This window comes from Silurus meridionalis, chromosome 7, assembly GCF_014805685.1.
Source record: "Silurus meridionalis isolate SWU-2019-XX chromosome 7, ASM1480568v1, whole genome shotgun sequence".
NCBI classification, from domain to species: Eukaryota; Metazoa; Chordata; class Actinopteri; order Siluriformes; family Siluridae; genus Silurus; species Silurus meridionalis.
The window spans coordinates 9,946,812-9,969,541 of record NC_060890.1 but is presented as its reverse complement, the minus strand read 5'-3'; the positions used below and the strand labels follow the sequence as shown (position 1 = coordinate 9,969,541).

Below are 22,730 nucleotides of genomic sequence, written 5' to 3'. Positions count from 1 at the left end.
ATGTAGGTGTCAATTAGTTAGCAATTTACACTTGTTCAAGTTTAACAGATCGAATGTCTGTTGACAGAAAGACAATTTTGCAGCTCAAAAATGAAATAAAAAAGAAATTAGAAATAAGAATGTTTGAATTAGATAAATTAGAAATGAAGATCTGTGTCAATGGCATTTTTATCCTCATAAATCTCATATATGACATGGCAGGCCAAATCAATGGTCACCCCAGGCCAACTTTGACCCTAGTCTGTTCATCTCTGCATTATATACTAGCTAGCATATTCGAAAATTTGAATTTGTATTACAATAATAGAAATAATTAGATAAATGACAGACCATATGCAAGCATATTAACAAAGTTTTTCAGCATCCAAAGTTAGAGATAAAAAGAGAAGACCAATTTAAAATGTAATTTTTGCTGTTAAAGGTTTCACACATAAGTTGAGGTAAATGTTGCAAGTGTTGGAGAAAAGCTGCAGGATTTTACTACTTTTACTTTTTTTTTTTGTAAAATATTAGTGCCTTTCCTGAGGGGTGCAACAGAAAAGTGATTGGCCCAAAATCAACTCAAACTGCAACAATACGGAAAAAGTATAAGGGAAAATGTAACAAAGTAAAATTAATGATACTAATCTATTATATAGACAATCAAGATCAAGTTACTATTGCACTAACTATATGCTGTTTCATGTGTATGTTCTCCAAAAATTGGCCTTTAATTATGTGGAAGAACAACAAATATGTTAAAGAGATATGGATGTAATATGGCCAGTATTAGGGATTCTTAATGGATCTAATATGGTTCTTTGGACAGCCAACAATAATTATTCTATGACATTACTATAAGGGAAATTTTTGAGTAGTCTGGCATATGATACTGTAATAAAACACACTGTTGTCAAGTTGTGCAACATGTCTGGCTGTTTTTTCACTGCAGATTTTTTTTTCACATTTGCCTTCTCTTACAATAGAATAAGATGGGTCTTATTGATTCCTGTTCGTGGTTCATGATGAAACCTAACGGTAGCTAAAAAACCCGGGTTGTGACACTTGTGTTACATAAACGATAAATCAAACTCACAATCATCTTGAAGTCCAAGCCTTTCTAGTGTATACTCTCACCTTTTCCCCTTCATCCTGTGCTTCCTTCTCACTGCCTTTTTCTCCATCTGGCTCCTCTTCCTCAGTTGATGAAGACAATAGGGGCTCACTGCTACAAAAAACAAAGCAAAATAAAAATAAGCTTTTAGAACAAAACAAATCAGGTCCGTTTTGCTAAAGTAATCTGGTTATCCTAAAGACAGCACTGTTGCATCATTGTATTTTCCCCCATAATTTGTGGTTTACATGAAATGCATAAGTTAACATAAACCACATGCTCATGTCAATGAGCAGAAGAATGAATGAAAACAGACACTTTGTAGTTTCTGTAATGTTTTGGAGAGGAGCTGCTTTGGAGAGACAAGTTAATCAACGTGAATGTTTATACTCATTAAAGTAAGTCATGATGGCATCCATTGCCAATAGAACAAAAGTGAAAAAGAGCAGCAGCCCAAGTTCAAGCAAACTCCCCCTTCACATACACACATGCACACACACACACAGCCCAAAACATACATTCTGACAGTTTCCTGCCATAATTCACATGATAACAGAACACACCCCACCTGCACATTTTGGTAATGCATATACAGCTGTAGATACACCCACATAATCACTTTATCAGCTGTAATCAGATACTTATGCCTGTTTAAAGAACCGTGCTTTACGGTGTAAAGTCGAATATTATCATAAAAATGACAGACATGGCCCTTTGTGTTTGTCTGAAAAAGTGCAAAAAGGTTTGTTATTTAAACTTATCTTTATGTTTGACCAAGTTTACTGTAGGATTTTAATAAGACAACGAGGGCATCTATTTAAGATATATATTTGTTACATATGCTGTTTGGATTTAGTTTACATTTTTTATAGCCTTTATATGCAGTAAATAAAAAAAAACACAATGAATAACACATGCAGCACTTTCCCAAAAGTTATCATTTTAAATTTACTACTGAACAACACAGTGGTTTTCAGCTGTTTATAGTTACATTTAATGTCAAGGAACGCCACAGAGACAAGCTCCTGTTATTGTTTATGTTATAAACAGTGGCCATCATGCACCAGCATCTCTAAGATTCTCTCTCTTAAAGTTAATGAGACAAAAAGAGAAACCAGAGAGAAATCAGTAGGAACAAATTTAACTGTCCCGAAGACCTTTCTGTGTTGACCTTTACAAATCACTGATATTCGATATTCCTTACAAAATGCAAAATACTCCTAATGAAAGCATCACAAAAGTTCATGTTGAGCATCTTCTGTCCAAAGCTACTAACACTCTGGCTGAAGAGCTATTTTTAGAAATTAATTTAAGTGACTTTAATGACAACTAAATGTATGTGAGTCATTTAGTCTCGTCTGGGAGTTGTCTTTGACAGAGTCCAAGGCCAATCTACTATCATGTAGTAGATAAGAAAATGTATTCAATGTTCACATTCATCCTTATTAACCATCAAGCTTTAATCGCCTATTGGTTATGAAACTCGAATGTGCAATAAAGCAACATGAAAAACGGCCTGTTTTGGGGACTACAGTTTGCGAGCCCCTTTGCAGACATGACGTAAATGCATAAAATCATAAATCTTAGCTTGGATCCTATCTAAAGGTCTCAAAATCATTGGAAGAGCTTAATATTGAAATTAGTTGACAGTTTGGAATGACCTTTTTTATATGGTGCATTGCAGAGCTAAAAACCAGATGCACTGAATTTCAGTTACGGTTATTCTACTAAGTGCCCTAGAGTCCTATGTACTGGAGCCAATCAGGGTAATATAGGCTGGCTCAGGATTTCACATTGCACAGCAGTGAGATAAGCAGAGACAATCTCTTTTCCCTGCAGAGCAATGAGAACCTGACTCGCAAGTGCTCTCTGACTCAGCTTCTGGTATGGCTGCAGACGAGTGAGTGCCAATCATAATTTAAAATGTCATTACCTCACACATCACTGTATCATAAAAGACATCTAGACACACTCAGAGACTCAGACAGAAAAACAGGCTAGATCTGGCTTCAGAGAGATACCTATCCTTCAGGAATCCTGCAAGATGCTGCAGTGATTGTAACATATCATTAACCCTGCTCTGCTGAACAGGAAGGACATTAAGGCTAAAGAACCAAAGGGGGTAATGGAACATGATTACTCGTATGACTAAAGATTTTATTATTTAGGAAGGATAGGTGGAGTGCTGCAGATTAGCTCTCAGGCCAAAATCCAAAGAAACCAGCCAGAGTGTATGTTTAGTGAATGCACGTACTTGGCTTCAGAGCGCCAGTCCTGAGTGCTGATTGGCTCTCTCTGTCTGTTGGCATGGTCTCCCTCCTGTATGCCTTCCTCTGAGATGGGCTTTGAGCTGGACGAGATTTCAGGTGTCTCTAAAGCCTAAGTGGAGAAACAGAAGGTCAGAAAAAGGAAGAATATGGAAGGAAGGCTGGAACAGAACTATGGGTACTTTCCAGATCAAAACAAATCTCCAGAGTCAGGCCATTGAACAGCTCTACAATTAGTCATTCAGTATAAGGACTTAAAAAAATGGCCCGAGAAATAGCAAGGGGGACACAGCAGGGCTTCCTGGAGATGGAACAACCCCCAACACACACACATCATGGGTGAGAAAAAAGTGTTTTACACTAAATAAGAGTAAGCAGCAGTTAGAAAAGAGTAGAAAGGTCACAAGAGTGAATAATGATTGTGCAAGAGGTAGAGAATTAAAGAAAGATACTCGATTAGAGAACGATCACTTATATGTTTTTGAAGCAGACAGAACATAGCCAAAATGATTAAAAAGCACTACTTTATTTGCCAAGTGTGAAACCAATACTAAACAATGTCCAGAGGTTGACAAATGAGATTTCCAAAAGCCCGCGATGGAGATTTTGGCGTCATCCAGCTGTAACAGCCAAAATAGTCATCAGGGGTAAACACACATTTCTTTAAACAGGATTTATGGAGCTCTGCAGTGATAATCCAAAAATGCTTTAATAAAGGCCAGACACTGTTCTCAGAAATATCTTTGGAGACACTTATCCTATATACTTTATAAAGCATCTATGAAATGATTTTAAATGAACACACATTTCCATCTTTATTTTAACACAAATGAACACCATGTAGGGACGTGTTTATATGTAAAAATATAAATTCCCCAGGCAGAAATCACTGAAAAGCTATTATTTACAGATCTGCAGCACATTAAATACAAAACAAATTAAAAAAAAAACATTGCTGCTGTGAACACGCTATCAAAATGTGTATGATAAAAAGATTGACGATGATAAACAGGGTGATCAGAGCAAAAGAATCCTAAGAACCTGGAGAAACAAGCAAGCTCCGCCCACTTACCATACAGCGAGACATCTTGGCAGACACGGTCGTCTTAAAGCTGTCATTGTCTTTATCATCATCTGCAGACACGCAAGTAAAAAAAAGTGAAGAATGTTAATTCATTTTATAAGATGCAACCGTATGACATTCTTAGTTAATTTAAAAAATTTTATGCGAATGCAAAACTTTTTATGGATTTTTGGATTATATATTATTTATTATATTATTTGCATTAATGAATGTCAAAGAGCAGAAATGAGTGAAAAGAAGTTCCTTTAAAATAAATACATTATCCGGTGTTTTGTTGAAGCCGCTACTGCAATGTGCTCAGTATCAAATCCTTTCATTCTTTTTAAATGCATCTTCATACTGACATAATACACCATTTAAGCGTTATCTTTAAGCTGTCTAGTTGTGTATAGCAATCTTGTTCCTCAGTGCCTCTTTTTTTTTTACTTTAAATGACTTTCTGGATTTCCGGAAGAAACATGTTTGGTGATTGACCAATCACGGTATTGGAAATATGTCTTTTCCCAAGAAGGTCTCAAAGAGTTGACTGGTAAGCTGAGTGAGAAGTGCTCAGTGCTCATTAAAGTGAAGTGCTCTCCACTAATCTTTTTCCTATATCTCTACCATTGTGTGCACAATTAATGGTGCCTAGTGCTAATTTTGAATGGCTGTACTTGCTAATACTTCACTGCATGCTCACTTTGTCCTTCCTTTCAGTCTAGATTAAAAGATGCTGTTTATATGGCAAACATCCAATAATCCAATTTCACTTTGATTTTTAAATTGATTCTAATTGTTAAAAATATCCGGCTGGCTGAAATCATGGACTGGACAACAGATTGTTTTTTTGTTCCCTAGTGTGCTTTTGAAGGTGTTTACACATATAATAACACATCTAAAAACTATATGGGAAAAATATTGGGACACCTGAATTTACCAGCTATAACGTATGTGGTTCTTCCCCAAATTGGTACCACAAGGTTGGAGGCAACACAAAAAAAATAGGAGACCCAAACCTGTTCCTGCATAACAATCCCCCTGTTTACAGCAGATCATCTGTCTCCATACCCCCCTGTCCTCTACATCTGCCTCTTTTAACCCAACTACCTGCATGTCTTTCCTCACCACATCCATAAACCTCCTCCTTGGTCTTCCTCTTTTCATCCTTACTGGTGGCTTTATCCTCAGCATTCTCCTACCGATATACCCCATGTCCCTCCTCTCCCCCTGTACAGGAACACTGACCGCACCTCAGGTCTCCTCACCCTACACCAGTACCTGACTTATTAATGCCCTCATTGCTAAAAGAGCACAAATCTCGACAACTACACTCCAAAATCTGGTTGACCATCTTTTTGGAAGAGTAAGGACTAGTTGCGGAATTTGTTGTTTAAAAAAAAAAAAAAAAACAGAAACAAAAAACATATAAATCTTATGATCACAAAACTGAGGGCATGTGTCAAATAGAATTTATTTTATAGGTTTTTATGTAGGGTTGCCTGTTTTAATTTGTTTGGGTAAAATAATTTAATTACTGATGGTTGTATTGTTCAGTAGTTGAGTGTAGGAGCCTATATAAGAATAAAGTAGGGGTCCTAAATGATGAACATCGACACAAGTGACTGTAAGAAAAGCTTCTTTTAAAGTTAAGAAAGTGCTTGTTTTTCAGTAAAGAATAAAAATTGTATTAGCTTCTTATCCAACTCTTAAATGATCTCTTACATAAAGTCTGTGAAAGCTGAACACTTGGGAGCACTGTTCAAGGCTTAATAACCGAGAGAATAAGTGATAAGTGAGGTGAGCGGTTCAATGTGAACCTGGACAGTACATCACACTGGTCATTCCTGTTTGTACTCTTTCCAGCCAAATGAATCTCATCTCCTCCAAAGTTTAAACTTAGAGCAGCATGGAACGGCAGTGGGGGTTTTGTCCGTATTTATGATCATATTTGTAATGTGCGTTAAATGACTTTTTAAACAATACACCATGAACCCAGTGTGAAAAAGTCAGACTTCTATTGCAAATGACATACAGACTAAAACTATACAGGACATTTGGAACCAGCTGTAAAAGATTAGGGGGTACAGATCCAGCTGTTTGAATGTGCGTGAGTGTGTTTTGCGTGGGAACGCTCTGACCCACAGCAGATGCCCGTATGTTAGCATGGAAAAGAAGCTGAGGGGTTAGCCTGCATTTCAGTCCCAGGTACTAGGATTAGTCTTGAGTGCTGTGTTTTGCTCCTGCTGAGAGAGCAGACTTGACCGAGGTCTGTTTTGGGAATATCACATCTCGTCCCTAGAGAGGTGAAACATCACGATTTAATTTCAACCTCTATTCCCTCATAGTTCTCGTTCTGTCTCTGTTGTGAAAATGTATCTGCTGAGTTAGCATTCCCCATCCTGTAGGCAACATTTTCCACCAGTTTTTCTGCAGTGGAACAGATGAGTGGTGTGTGAGTCTTCCATGGGCTTCTGCTTCCAAACTGTCGGGCAGAAATGACTGAACTGACTGGGGATTCCCAAACAGCAAACTAGTATGCAGTGGTATGATATTATTTGGATTGGTCTGCATCTACGGACTTCACACAGAAAACAGAACTCAGAGTTTGGGTGAAAAAAGGCTTGACATTCAAAGACAACGTTTACCAGCCAAAGATTATATATATAGATAAGACAACAATGTGTGTGTGTCTGCTGTGTGCTTTAAAAATCAACCGGTTTGCATCATATACAATGTATTCTTTGGTTATGTGGATTAAGCCTACACAGCATGATGTTGTGCTACACTATTATACAAATCAGATTATGATAGAACAGACTGCTTTTGAAACTTTTTCCATTTGCATAAAACCAGCAATTTGGAGAGGATTCAAAAATAGCTCTTTAAAACAACCTCCAAGGTGTAACAATGTTAAAACTTACTTTTAACTGATTCACTGATTTTTTTTATGTCAGTGGAAAAAACATTTTGAAAACAATACAGCACCAACTGGCAGGCGCATGGCCGTTACTTACGTTATGTGTTATTAATATGTTAGAGTGTCTATTTAAAATGTGCATTTTATCACACATTATTTAATTATCGCACCCTCGTGTGCACACTGTGCTGCTCCTCAATGCGCTGCTATGGAATTATACACCATTCTCTAGGGATATTTTAGATAAGATCCTGGTGAACGTTTTATATTCACATGCATGCTTATGTAGTACCTCATCATCAGCCCACACATATAAATCGTTGAGAAAAGCCTTCTCTGCCATGCAATTTTTAACATTATTCTTGGCATGCTCATGATAATGTTTGCAAATCATTTTGACATTCCTGGGTGGGTGAGTTTACAAGAAAGGTAAACAGAATTTCGAAAATGGAGAGGCTCAAAACTGTTTATAAAAATGTCTATATCGAGGCGTTGTTAAAACTTATGGACTCATCACAAGACCATATTTCATATATTAAGAAACAGGAATCCTCAATAATGATATGTACATGTGACAAGAAAATGTCCTTTAATCATCGAGGTATTCGTGACGTATGTGCATGTGCGTGGACATTCAATTTCATGCAATCCTGAATCATAACTGCTGCCTCACGTTTCAGCTGTGTGCTATGACAGGGATTCTTTGAGTGCACCGCACCGGCATTAGAAGAGGAAGAAGAGAATAAAATGACAAAAGACCCATTGAAGGGACTTGGGGAAAGTAACTTACCCTTGGGCGGTTTGACTTCCTCTGTGCCTGGCAGTCTGTGAAAGAGAGAGAGACATAGCGGTGAGGAAACAATACATCGTATGACGCAATTCCACCTAAAATCTCTAAATCCCCCCTGGCTTCTTTCTGAGGAATCAGCTCTAGTTAAAGACATGATAAAGCTTGTTTCATACAGTTCATGATAAAATCTGTCTCTACACAAAAGCATTTGAAGTAAAACTAGTCGCAGATGTGGCCACTGTGAATAAAATTCCATTACAACAAGACTTCGTTACATCTGTTTAGAAGTAGACTGCTAGATCGGTCTCTTAGGGCAGAGAGACATCCAGCACAAATGACACACTATGGAGAGCAGCTGCTTGCTTTAATTAAAAACGTACACATTACATAAGCAAGACAAATTTAACACGGGGGGGATAAACTCTGACAAAAAGGCTTAATCATGTGCCGATAACACATGCCAGTCAGGACAGCATAACATTTTCCCAGAATGACAACAGGAAATGCAATTTCATAAACACAAATGCCACATGCCCAGTACAGCACCTACAAACACGATTCAAAACAAAGCTAAAGTAAACTGACTAAACATAGTCATGTCCATTTCCTTTTCCCAGAACGGGTAACAGCTCAAGCACTTCCCAGACTTACTGTGAAAGGATTTACCAGAATCTGGCATCTGTACTTGATGATTGTAATTACTGACATGTAAATGTGTAAACATGTTTATGTGTGGGTTTGGAAGAAAGATTAAAAAATATGCATTTCCATCACCAAAGCACTTTCAGAAAAGCATGTTCCTAGAAATCTCTGGAATCCTTGTCACATTTCCACTAAAGAGCACTCATTTGAGTTCCGAGACATAGTATTAAGAACCTTTCAGTTCCTTATGCAGACTAGTTATCTATCTGATGATCCTGTTTTTAAAGTAAGTGTACTGTTTAGTTAATGTTTTCATATATAGAAAAAGAAAAACATTATATATACGTGTGTGTTTTTCTTATTCTTCTTTCGGCTTTTCCCATTAGGGGTCGCCACAACAGATCAATCGTCTCCATACCCCCTGTCCTCTACATCTGCCTCTTTCAAACCAACTACCTGCATGTCTTCCCTTACCACATCCATAAACCTCCTCCTTCATCTTCCTCATTTCCTCCTTCTTGGTGGCTCCATCCTCAGCATTCTCCTACTGATATACCCCATGTCCCTCCTCTGCACATGTCCAAACCATCTCAATCTCGCCTCCGTCACCTTGTCCTCAAAACTTCCAAAATGCACTGTTCCTCTAATAAACTAGTTTTTAAACGTGTCCATCCTCGTCACTCCCAACCAAAATCTCAACATCTTCAGCTCTGCTACCTCCAGCTCCACCTGTCTTCTACTCAATGCCACTGTCTCTAAACCATACAACATTGCAGGTCTCCCCACAGTCCTATAAACTTTCACTTTTGCAAATACACTTCTATCACAAATCACTCCTGCCACTTTTCTCCACCCACTCCACCCTGCCTGCACTCTTTTCTTCACTTCCCTAAAACACTCTCCATTACTTTGCACTGTTGACCCCAGGTACCTGAACTCCTCCACCTTCACCACCTCTTCTCCCTGCAACCGCACCACTCCACTGCCCTCCCTCTTATTTACACACATGTACATGTATGTCTTACTCTTACTGACTTTCATTCCTCTTCTTTCCAGCACATACCTCCACCTCTCCAGGCGCTTCTCAACCTGCTCCCTACTCTCACCACAAACAACAATATAATCTGCAAACATCATAGTCCATGGAGACTCCTGTCTGACCTGGTCCGTCAACCTGTCCATCACCACTGCAAACAGGAAAGGGCTCAGAGCCGATCCTTGATGCAGTCCAACGTCCACCTTGAACCAGTAGGTCGTTTCTACTGGACACTTCACTGCTGTCACACCGTCCTCATACATGTTCTGCATACAATACCACAACTACTCTCTCGGCACCCTGTTGAACGCTTTCTCTAAATCCACAAACACACAATGAAACTCCTTCTGACCTTCTCTATACTTCTCCATCAACATTCTCAAAGCAAATAATGCTTCTGTGGTGCTCTTCCTCAGCATGAAACCATAATGTTGCTCACAGACGGTCACCTCTTCCCTCAGCCTGGCTTCCACTACTTTTTCTCATAACTTCTTGGTGTGACTGATCAACTTAATTCCCCTGTAGTTACTGCAGGTCTGCACATCTCCCTTATGCTTAAAGATCAGTACCAGCACATGTCTCTATTCCTTAGGCATTCTCTCACCTTCCAAAATTTTGTTAAACAACTTGGCTAAAAACTACACTGCCGTCTCTCCTAAACATCTGCATGCTTCTACTGGTATGTCATCTGGTCCAACTGACTTTCCACTCTTCATCCTCTTAATTGTTGCTCTCACTTTCTCCTTACTAATTCTATCCACTTCCTACTTCACCATCTCCACACCATTAAATCTTCTCTCTCTCTTATTTTCCACGTTCTTCAGCTGCTTAAAATACTCCCTCCATCTTCTCAACACACTCTCCTCACTAGTCAACACATTTCCATCTCTATCCTTTATTACTCTAACTTGCAGCACATCCTTCCCAGCTCGGTCCCTCTGCCTGGCCAATTGGTATAAATCCTTTTCTTAATCCTTAGTGTCCAATTTCTCATACAGCTCCTTAAATGCCTTTTCCTTGGCTTTCGCCACATCCCTCTTTACCTGCTGCTGCATCTCCTTGTACTCCTGCCTACTTTTCTCCTTATGTTTTCCTGCACTTCCTCATTCCACCACCACGTCCCTTTGTCTTCCTTTCTATTTCCAGATGTCACAGCAAGTACCTTTTAGCTGTCTCCCTCATCACTTCTGCAGTAGTTGCCTAATCATCCAGCACCTCTTCACCACCACCGAGCCCCTGTCTGACCTCTTCCCTGAATCTCACACTACAGTCTTCTTCCTTTAGTTTCCACCATCTTATTCTTTTTCAGTCCTTACTTTCCTTCTCTTCTTCTTCACCTCCAAAGCCATCCTACAGACCACCATCTGATGCTGTCTAGCTACACTGTCCCCTGCCAACATCTTACAGTCTTCAATCTTCTTCAGGTTGCATCTCCTACATAGAACACAGTCCACCTGTGTGCACCTTCCTCCACTCTTATACGTCACCCTACGATCCTCTTTCTTCTTAAAATACGTATTTACTATATACATATATATATATATATATATATATATATATATATATATATATATATATATATATATATATATATATATATAAAGTGGAATATTTTTTTACGCTGCTTTTGTTACACATTATTGTTACACACTGCTCAAGGCAAAAAGCAACAGGTGGTGTGAAATTGGGCTTCGTGCTCACACACCTGCTGTTGTTCTCTTACATGCTGAAATTATGTGTTTATTGTGTAGTTATTCTTTATAACAGAGACCGAACTCCTGTATCTGTGTAGCTCTCGTTCAAAACAGCTCTTTTATTGAGCAGAAAATGTTGACAGACAAAAGGGATGCGAGTATATTATCTAGAATAAACATAATAATGTGTTGCGAATTGGAACAAATAAAGATGCTAGAGGTCGGAAGCCTGGGATCCCAGGTGATGCATAGAAGAGGCAGTCATATATTAATTTCTCTAGATAAAGAAAGATAACGTCTATGATACAAATGTGTGATCCTGCATTCAGATACTATGTGATCAGGTTCATACTGCTTTATTTATTTATTTTTTGTAAATATAACCACATTTTTACATTTCTCAGTTACAAAGAAAAATACTTAAATATATTAAAAATGTAAAAAAAAAAAGACCACACCCATTTCAAGTTCATTTGAATACTGATATAAATATGTTAAGATTCAAACAGATTAAGATACATTTAGGGTTATTGTGTTACACTCTTAGAGGACACACAGGCCTATATTTACACATGCATGTGTTCACACTATACAAGTGTGCTTGACCTCTTGACTTGAGTCCCATGAGAGCAGTAAGTGAACCACTGATGAACCTTTAGCCTTGACCTTAAACTGTGACTGTCTGTGAGAGATCTCCAAAAGAGGTCAAAAGTCAACAGCATACACCCTGACTAACCAACCGGGTTAGTTCAAAAAATGAAAAAAAAACGGTGAAAGGGGCAGAGGAGAGAAGGGAAACTAATAAATCAGTGCATGCAGAGAATGTGCTAAAAGGACAGAAAAATCACATCCTAGTTACTAATATGTGGTCATTTATGATTGCAGGATGCGCTTTCAGAATAGGAACCAGAGGGCATGTAGAGTCGCGTGCCCTCGAATTTCATTCCCGTAAATTCACTACAGCTTTGACATTCTTATAATACAACTATGTTTTTGATGCTGCTCTTTCGTGTAGTGGATATGAACCCAGCAGTATGACGGGTCAAAATGTCCTTGCTATCGGTATTGCTTCGCTCAGTCGCACCATTGAGAATCTCATAACGCAAGTGAACTGTGTGTTATCGCTGTCATGTGGGCTGGAAAGATTTCCATGAAGCTCAAAAAGGTGTAAACACAACCTGGGGCCTTCACTGTGTAAACACAAAGCAGATGGGGGAAAATAAAGAAAGGCTCGTCTGACGAGTAACTGTTTTACCAGCAACTCCAATGCATTAACCGGATCCCTGTGTTATTGCTCTACATGGACAAAAGACTTATGTATTAAAGCATTAAACTATACACAAACACTAACTGTAAAAGACAACATTGTGTTATAAACCTGGAGCCTGCTGAACATATGCTAATTGACAAACAATACATATGCATCTTTTGAGCAGTTTTTATTGTAGATGCTGTCTTTCAGCAAATCCTACATAACACTAGCACCAGAAATACGTCGGTTTTTCCAAACTAAACCCAACTCACCTAAAATGCATAGAGTGAAAAGAAACTTGCGTCACAATGCAGAAGAAACTTGCGTCATACTGCGTGAAAAGCATTCTTCTTGTGTCTTTCTGTGTCACATGATCACAGTACAGTCTAATAGAGCATCATGTGATCACAGTCTTTTGTTAAATGCATCAAAGAGATTGGGAAATCACCTCGAATTTTACCTTCACGTCACATTCACATATAGTATTTACATATACGTAAGTGATAAAAGATGAAACTGTTAGGGTTGATCACATGGTCTTATTAATGGCAAATAGAACATTGTGAGATAAACTGTAAGTCATGCACACGCTTTAAGGCAGCAATATGTGCATTGTTAAGCCTATCAAGTTTGTAATGCTCGACTGATCTTTTTCCTTTGAATTACAATCATGAAAAATGATGTAACCCTTTTATTCATGCCAAGAAACACTATCGGTTCTAACATTTGTCAAAGTTGCCTGTTTCTTTGATATATAGCATACAGTCATTGGCTTGATGACAGACGGGACCAACATTTTTTTGTACTTATAAAGTTAACAATTGTGAGATTTTGGTTTGAGTTCGGCAAAGAAAGTGGAAAGGTAACAGAAGTTGAAAAGTAATAAACTAGAGAAAACAATCAAGGTCGATACAAAGTTCCTGCTGTTTAATGTTTATTGTTTATAAATACTGTGCATTTTCACTTTACTTTCCATCACCCAATCATTTTCATCCATACCCAGTCCTGAAATCTCTGAAATCCATCTTGTAACCTGAATTTCTCCCCTGATTAATAATATTACCCTGGATTCATTCGCGATCACTGAGAACTCTGAATATTTAAATAGAACCTTTTATTCACATCCCTATTGTTGACACCAAACAACTGAAGCAAGCATAATGCTTGTCACTTTGAAGTTAAGCAGTATTAACTGGTAAAAAGTCAAGATTCTGACCTGTGCATCAACTCAGCTGTTTATGAACAATGCCAAAAAGGATTGAAAGCCTAATGGCAGGTTGCTCATGTAATGACACCTTGAGCATAAAGAAACAATGGCATGGTTGTCATGTTCATTGTACTCAAGTGACCTCATGTTTATCAAAGCCGCTGAGTGACAATATCTCATATTATATCATCATATCTCATTAAATGGACTGATAAAGGATACTGGAAATGGGACAGGACACAGTGTATTGTTTGAACACATTCAAGCACAAGCCTGCAAAGCAATTCCTTTAAAAAAACTGAAACCTGCTCATGGACACGGTCAGGACCGAACAAGTCTGTAATTCTGCAATGTTTGACACATCCTAAGAGCTCCAAACAAGTAAAGAACTGTTTTGTCCCTGAATCTGATCATCTGTAAACAGAGCACATTTTTATATGGCTGATTTATATCACTCTAGTCTCTACTCTGCACAAGTGTTTACTTAATATCCCTCTAGAAGTAGTCTCCCAGAAGCGTGAAAAACAGCCAGCAGAGAGCAAATTTAGACCAAAACGGCTCCGATTTCATTTCATTTTAGCAGGACATGCCCTAACCCAACCCTCGTTCTAAACATGACCTGTAGCAACGCAGTAAAATAAAGGATCAGCTCACCCGTGCCGGGATCTTGTTGCAGTTCCCTGTTTCTTGTTAGTTTCACTCTGCACTTCTTTCCCATCCTGATCTTCCTCCTTGTCGTTAGCTTCAGATGGCTGACCCTTTGTACTGACAGTGACCTCTTTAGCTTTTTGCTCTGTGCTAGAGCCCGTGCCTGAGGCATCTGCATTGTCCCGATTTTTCTCCCTCCTGGTGTATTTCGAGGTGAAGTCCTCCAGGTTGGCATATCGCTCCGCCAACTCGCGCCGCCTCTCGGCCTTGTAGCGTGCGATGCGCTCTGCTTTAGAATCCAGCGCAGAGCCTGAGAGAGTCTCTAAACCATCCATCCCGTTACAGAACAGCTACCCGAGTCGGGGTTTTCAGCTCACAATTGAGATTCACCACTGAAGAAAAAGCTGGACTTGTAGGTTCAATTCAATGGGTTTATCCGGTGTTGCTCAAAGCATCTCACTGGGAAGAGAGAGAAAAAAACACACAACATTAGCATCATAATTAACTTTTATCTCTTGTTGTTGGGAGAATTCAATGTTTACAGAGCGATTGCTTGCACACAAAGTCAGAGATCTACAGCACTTAAATCCCCTTTTAGTGCATAAACACAGAAGTTCCAACTGGGCTCTGGGCTTTACCTCACATATTACCTCCAAAACCCTGAGGGAAACAATAGAGAGAGAGAGAGAGAGAGAGAGAGAGAGAGAGAGAGAGAGAGAGAGAGAGAGAGAGAGAGTGAAAAGAGAAAGAGACTTTCTAAATGCCTTTACTGGCACAATAAATTTCACATTATGCGCAATTAGTCTATAGATATAAAAGCTTCGCCATCATGAGACCATTAAACCCCACCCTGTCCCCACACCAGATAATTAGCTGCTTCAATCTACAAAGAACTTCTACAACCATTTATTAACAGACAAAAGAAAAGGGAAGAGGCACACATGTATTTCTTCCTACCAATCCTATTAGCATAGACTGTAGCTAAAATAAGTAGCACTCACAGACACACACTCAGGATCATGTCCCATCAACTCCAGCCATTATCAGTCTTTGAGCAAGAGCTTTCAGCACCACTCAGCTGCTTGTGTCTGCATGTCTTCTTTCTTCTTTGAATGGACATGTGATCAAATCTGCACTATGGTCTATATTTCCCTTTTTTACTTCCAAGCAATCTAAGCATGTAGAGGCACGAGTTTGTAAAAGTGTGTGTGTATTCTGCACCAAGAGCATCGTTAAACGCAGTCTGAAAGGAAGGCGTGTTTGCATTAGTGGGGGTCCAAGGGGGACGGAGTGAGCTCGGCTCGGCTGGATCGCTGCCGCACGGAGCAAGGGTTAATGGGCCACATCTGGGAGCTTGCATTTATAGTTCACACTACAGGAGACCTGAAGAGCCCAAAAAAGAGAAAAGGGAGAGAAAGGGAGGGGTAAAGAAAGAATGAAGAGAACAGCATGAACCAAGCAAATGTAGCCTGCGAGAAAGGTCCAAAAGAATTGACAAGAATGGCTGAAATAGTAACAGAAAAGTGTTGCAGTGTGAACAAAAATGAAACGGCACATTAGTAAGAAGTTACTGGGGCGAAGGGAAAAGAATAGCATTCTGATGAGAGCAAATATGAGGAGAGGAGTGAGAGAATCACAGAAAGCTGAAAGAGGAGAGGAAGGAATGTGGGTGATCTCAGCTTCAATGAGTGCTTAGAGCAGGCTCCACGGACAAAGCTGAGGCTCGCAAATGGGTGATACAACAACGCCAGATCAGAATTGGCATGCTTTCTGCTTAAATCTTTATCCCACTATGTTATCCTTAAGATTATTAATGCTCCTTAAATCTCTGAGCGAGAGTAGTTTTTTCCTATGATAGCAGAAATAAAACTATTAACCAACAGTGTGTCAATGTGTACGTTTGTACATCGCAATGTAGGACACAACCAGGATTACTACTACGAGCCTGCCTCAAGTCCAGTCCATGTGTCTTGTTCAAAAGATGGAAAATTCAGCAGTATTTTATTACAAGGGCATCATAGTGAATCAGAGATTTTGTGACTCACAAGGGCAACCTAATATGTGTTTTGTGAGATAATACAATGTGACTCAAACACAAACCAGAGGCATTTCACTAAAATCTATGAAGGGCAAGCTATATAAAATTCATCAAAGCCAGTAAAGCATAAACCATTAATAAATTATTACAACTGACTTTAACATTTACTGGTGGCCATTAGTTATTAGTGAATAACTATAAATAAGTAGTCTTGAAGTAGTGAATACACACATACTTCCTCAGCCAATTTTTAGACAAGCCACTCACTAATCAGATTGAAATTAGCAAAAATATAAGACAGGGTGTGAACGCTCTATTCTTTCCTGTTGAGCCGCCTTCTATTGAATCATTTGCATAGAAGTAATTTGCAATAGTTTCACAACAGTTTAGGAAACTAGAGGTGCAGGACCACAGTCAGTTTTCTGCTATTGTGTTTTTTGAATGTGCAGATCCACTGAAATACTTTGTCAATGCCAGACATCTGGTCTCCAGTCCACCTGATGAAACAGAATAACAGCAAAATAACTGCAAAGCTGAATGTACATGTACCTGAAACACCCCCACTCAGGTAATAAATGCCTACTGAAGTCAAGTGAGCATTTGCTCCAAAACTTCACTATATACCAAAGTTTCCAAATGTACACAACATTATATTAGAAGTTACACCCTAGGTTATAAAAAACAGCATAGTCTATGAGTCTCAACATTTTTTACTGTAACTATAAATGAGTAAGCCAAGTCAGTGACAGGCCCCCAGTAATAACTGTTTTCTGGCATAAAGCCTCAGCATCAGTTAAAAACATATAAAATGCCAACAACAATCCAAAACAAAACTGCACAAATGACCTTACTGAGCAAATCCCGGGAGTAAATCGTACAGTGATTCTGGAACTATGATTAGACGAGAAACGTAATTCAAAAAGTCATTTCAAGACCTAATGTGCACTTTCTAGCATTACCTATAAAGGCTGGAATCAGAGCAGCACCATTTCAGACACAGAGAAAGGGACTTGCTTCATTTAGAAACCTATCTTCCTGTTTCTTTCCACCAAACAAGGATAAAAAATCAGACCTATGAGTCATTTGGAAAGCTGGGTATATCAACAAAGGAGTGATCTTTTTTTTTCTCCTTTTTTTTTTTTTTTTTTTTTACATAACATTGCTCTAGGAGCTTTACAAATCTTGCTACAGCTCAAAGAATACCTAAAAAAGGAGTTCTAGGACTTTAAAAGTAGTACTACCAAAAATAATTGAGAGGAATATTTGTATTTGGGTGCAGTACACAACTCACAAATTTGTTTATGGATCGCGAGCCTGCAATATGAAAAAATATACTGCAATGTGCAACCATAATCTAGAATTTGAGTGGAAAATGTTGGATTTTCAGTATCTGCCTTTCTGAATCTGCTACACAAGAGACAGCAAAGCGGATATTCTGAAGGAGTGTTCATTGTGAATCTTGATGTCCTTGACCTCTGATCCCTGCCTTAAAGAAAGGAGGCTGCAGGACAATAAAGGAGGCTCTGTCTCAGAAAAAAGCCCACTGTGTCATATCCTGAGAGTATACTGTAAATGCATTCATATCTAAAATCATTGTCCATCTGTTTACCGAAATTTGCTCTCACAGACCGAATTTCTGAATGTGTGCTTGTCCTTCACTTATACATAAAATGAAAAACTAAAGCAGGAACAAGTCTATATTTTTTTCTTTATCTATCAGTTTGAACAAAAAAGAAAAACATTTAGCCTATTGTTTAAATCTTAATTGCCAAAATATGACCATCACACCCCTGTCCCTGTGCGCTAGTTAAACATCATATCAGTGTTCCAGTTCACCCCAATAGAGTTTAGTGTGGTTGAGGTCAGGAGACTTGTGGTCTTACACAATGACCAGGTGTTTATGGACCTTTGCTTTGTTTTGCTTAGCCGTCTAGCTTCAGAAACAGGAAATCTTTTGTGTACTTCCAACCTTGTTGCACCATTTGGGAAAAATCCATATATATACAGTAGGTGTGGAAGATTTGTGCAGATACCACAACCATCTATGTCAGAGCAAAAGAACATAATTCTCTCTTTGTACTCTGTAGAGCGGAAAGGATGGGAAATGTATGCTTCCCTTAGAGAGTGTTGAGCAGCCCTGTAATGCAGCGTGACTTGCAGCTTTAAAAAGATGCAATGGCTGGCTTCATGTACTGTATCTCACAGGAAGCACATGTTGTATGCTTTGTGACAGACAGTTTTCTGCAGGCAATTCTTTTTTATGTTACCAGCATTGGGCTTTATTTACCTAGCTGGATACAAGCTGGGAAAATGGGTATAAGAGGACGGCGTTTTTTTGCCCTCCAATTCCAAGTCAGTCCTGTTTTTTGAACAGACATTCATATTGGTTTGGCTTATGCTAACATTTACATACAGCTTTACTTTTAAAAAAGCGAGCGCTACAATGCATTTAGTTTATAAATCACATGTGTTGGTGCCTCTTTGTATATGAAGGACCAGAAAATCTAAGCTTTGCCAATGCTCAGCCTAAACATAGCCGGTTCAAGGGCATGCTCTTGAAAACACAAGTTTTCCCCTGACACCGGACACGCAGCCTCACGCCACATTCTTCCTTCCGCTTCCATTGCCCAGCTCAGAATGTCTGCTTTTCTTCCAGTTCCAGACAGTGCTTGAATTAAGTCAAGTCTTATGGGGGGGTCCCCAGTTGTTGTGTAATTCATATATTTCTTTACTAAAATAATATTGGGGATACCCCCCCAAGTCAATTTTTTACTTGTCATGGGGGGGGACTCTAATGCCTTATGGGGGGTCTCGGTTACCCCCAGCCCCCCCTTAATTTGAGCACTGGTTCCAGAGACCACCAGCTATGCCATGTAGCCAACAGTATTCAGTATTATTCCCTTCAGTATTATTCAACATGCATGATGTAAGAGATTTAGTGTGGTGCTGTGAGCTAATACTTATTATTATTATAATACAGTTTTATGAGTTTGAGTAACACATTGGACCTGTTACCTGCTCCTATTAAAATCCATGTGTTTGTCTTACCATAATCTATTGAAATCTACCCTCTGACCAGAGCAGCTGCAGGCATCTGCAGAGCTTTCACAAGCTTAGACAACTTGTGTTAGGTTAAAGATGCTGTAATGATAGTAATTAAATTGTTATACAGGCTTTGAAATCATTTTAATGCTCTCTTTTGTTTACTTTTGATATCATTACTCTAACAATACGCTATGGTTCTTATGATCCTAAAAAAAGAATGAGGGGTTATTCTATGTAAATAAATAAATTTATTCACAGACACGGTGTTGCCACGATATGCAAACACGTATTTTGTGCAACAAAACAGTCTGTAATAAGGCGTGGAGTTCCTTTCTGTAAAACATGCCAAACACATACAAAAGAGTCAAAGCCAGGACACTATGAATCATCACTGCGATGGATGTTCATGAACCAGCATTTATGAGCTCAACTCTCTCAGAGCCGGAGAAAAGCCTCTTGGATCAACAACAGTGGAGGCACAGAGGTCTAATGACTGCACACAGGCACCCCCATTTTTATAAATCATTCTCTCAGAGCTTTCCTGACAGCACTGTGAAAAGCCTGGTACACTGTGTAAACACCAAATCATGCCAATTAAGGTTTGGCAATATGATATAAATCTTTCGGTTTAATTATTATTATTTTTATGAACATTATTACATTACCATAGATGGTGTCCACTTTCATCAGTTTATAAATAAAACTCTGTTGCTACTGTTAAAGTAACAATTTCTCTACAAATTGTAGCCATCTGTATTTATTTCATTTCTCTAAATGTGATGCTTTAAAGTAACAAGCCTATAGTAGTTCTTTATTAGTGTGAAACCTAACGAAATAATGGTAATACATGCTGTAATATTTTTTACTTAATGCCTGGTGCCATTTTAAAATATATTAAAACAGTATTATACAAAAGCAAGCACTCATTAGCATGTCGGTTTTGGGTACACATTAGCGTCACTAAACCGAAAAAGAAAAACATGCAAATCTTTGCTAACAATAAACCGATAAACAAATGACTAGTGCTGTAAAACTTGCTTTCATCAGACATAATGTTACCCAGTAATAAGGGAGTGAGACCTAGAAGCTAAACATTCTAAATAAAATATGGTCTACAAAACATGATACACATTAAGATTTGGCTTTGAATGAAAAGGAAACATAAAATAATCACTAATCAATTTATGATAAAAAAGACTCTGGTGTAAAAAAATATTTTTATATATAATATTTAAAAAGGTTTAGATTTTTTTATTTTGAATCTACAGAATCATATTTTATCAGATTCACATCATATTGAATTGTGTAATTACGATTATAAAATTGTCAACAATAACACCAGTATCATATCGTGTAGAGTTCTGAGGACTACATACACCCCTATACATGAATAAAAAAATAATAAAAATAATATTTTAATTTAATTAAAAGGCTGATGCCTGAAATGTAATTGTAAATAGTAAAGTATTGGGTTTTTATATAATCCTGAATTGTTTCTCAAATTGTATTCTTATCAGAACTTTACATTTTGGCTTCCTCATGAAGCAGGTTGAGAAGCTCTCAAGCGTGTTCCTAGTTTTATCAAAAAACACAAGGATTTAATTTGTTTAACACTTTTCATGGCTACTGCAAATCTCTAATGTGTCATGTTATGGTGTCATTGTCATTTCTATTATTTTAAATAAAAAAACCCTTCCTACAAGCAAGTAACCAAAAATCTTTCCTCTCTTTGTCAGTTCATAACAACCACCATAGGCAGTTAAGTTAAAAAGATGCATCATTCAACACTTGACTGCTTTCTAAATGTTCATACCTGCTCTCAGTAACACACGCACACACACCGCTCTCCATCCACACCTTCAGTCTCAGCCTGGAAGCATGGCAAGGTTACAGTGAAGCAAACCAAATGAGCTAATAGCGGATGTATTAAAAACAGAGAGAGACAGAGACAGACGTTTGTGATTGTTGTGGCTCATATGACCAGCCATGGGTAGAGGGGTCTCAGCATGCTTCATCAGTCTGTAATCCAGTAATTCAATCTGTCATTTACATGTGCTAAGCAGTGGCTTAGGCCTAAAGCAGTTCACTATAACAGTCTGGCCAGTACACAGCAGACACCTCTGAACTTACCATACCACATACAGTAGGCCAGCCACTTAGCGAGGGACACGTGCAAATATGGTTCCCATTAGGGTCCTGTTTTTTCCACCCCGTTCTCCACACTCCTTCCCTATGTGTTAGTGAGTGGGTTTTATTGCTGTAGAACGGAGCAGAGCACCCAAGTCTGAAGTGGGTAAAAATGGACAAGAATTGATAGCAAGTACTGAATATTTTCTGTACAAGGCTTCTGACATGAAGAATGAAGTACCCAAATTATTCAATTTGTTTTACAAATTAAAGGATCTTAATGTATCTAATTATATAATATGTAATCAATAAATCACGCAGAGTTATAATCTCTCTCCAAAGATGATGCACTCTCTCTAAAATGCCACTAGCTTTGTTAAGCTTTTTGTAAAATAATCATCAAGATACCAACAAGCATTTGCACACAGACAACAAAAGAGTTCTTAAATTACAAGCATTTTTACCTTTAGCATGTGCCTTGTTCTTTCAAATATTTTCCTGCACAAACTCCCATAATGCATTAGCAGTATGTGAATTTTATTCTGTTACAGGGAATACACTGATATACACTATATTACTGAAAGTATTGGGACGCCTGAATTTCCCAGCCATTTGTGGTGCTTCCCCAAACTGTTACCACAAAGTTTGAGGTGCACAATTGTATAGGATGTGGCATTAAATGTTCACATCACTTGAACTAGGAGACCCAAACCTGTTCCAGCATGACAGGCACCTGTGCACAAAGCAAACGCCATAAACATACGGCTGTCATCGAGTGGAGTGGAATATCTTCAGTGGCCTGCTGTAGGCCTCTGACCTCAACCTCTTCATTCTACATCACTAACTGGCTTTACTAATGCCCCTGCGGCTGAATGTGCACAAATCTATACTACTACACTTCCATAATATCG

The 22,730-nt window shown here is 38.5% G+C and overlaps 1 protein-coding gene across 3 annotated transcripts in view; it reads right to left on the bottom strand.

The window, feature by feature from the left end:
- Nucleotides 1-22,730, bottom strand: part of svild (supervillin d) — a 53,420-nt gene that overhangs the window by 23,756 nt on the left and 6,934 nt on the right. The window contains exons 1-6 of one of the 3 annotated variants that reach the window (XM_046853572.1): nucleotides 21,506-21,628; nucleotides 14,616-15,068; nucleotides 8,131-8,165; nucleotides 4,433-4,494; nucleotides 3,348-3,472; nucleotides 1,117-1,207 (exon numbers count right to left, since the gene is read on the bottom strand). In XM_046853572.1, coding sequence (XP_046709528.1) covers nucleotides 1,117-1,207; nucleotides 3,348-3,472; nucleotides 4,433-4,494; nucleotides 8,131-8,165; nucleotides 14,616-14,944 — 642 coding nt within the window. In that variant the 5' untranslated portion in view covers nucleotides 14,945-15,068; nucleotides 21,506-21,628. Of the gene's footprint in view, nucleotides 1-1,116; nucleotides 1,208-3,347; nucleotides 3,473-4,432; nucleotides 4,495-8,130; nucleotides 8,166-14,615; nucleotides 15,069-15,610; nucleotides 15,724-21,505; nucleotides 21,629-22,730 lie in introns of those variants that run through there. The other 2 variants (XM_046853573.1, XM_046853570.1) reach the window with 2 other exon arrangements.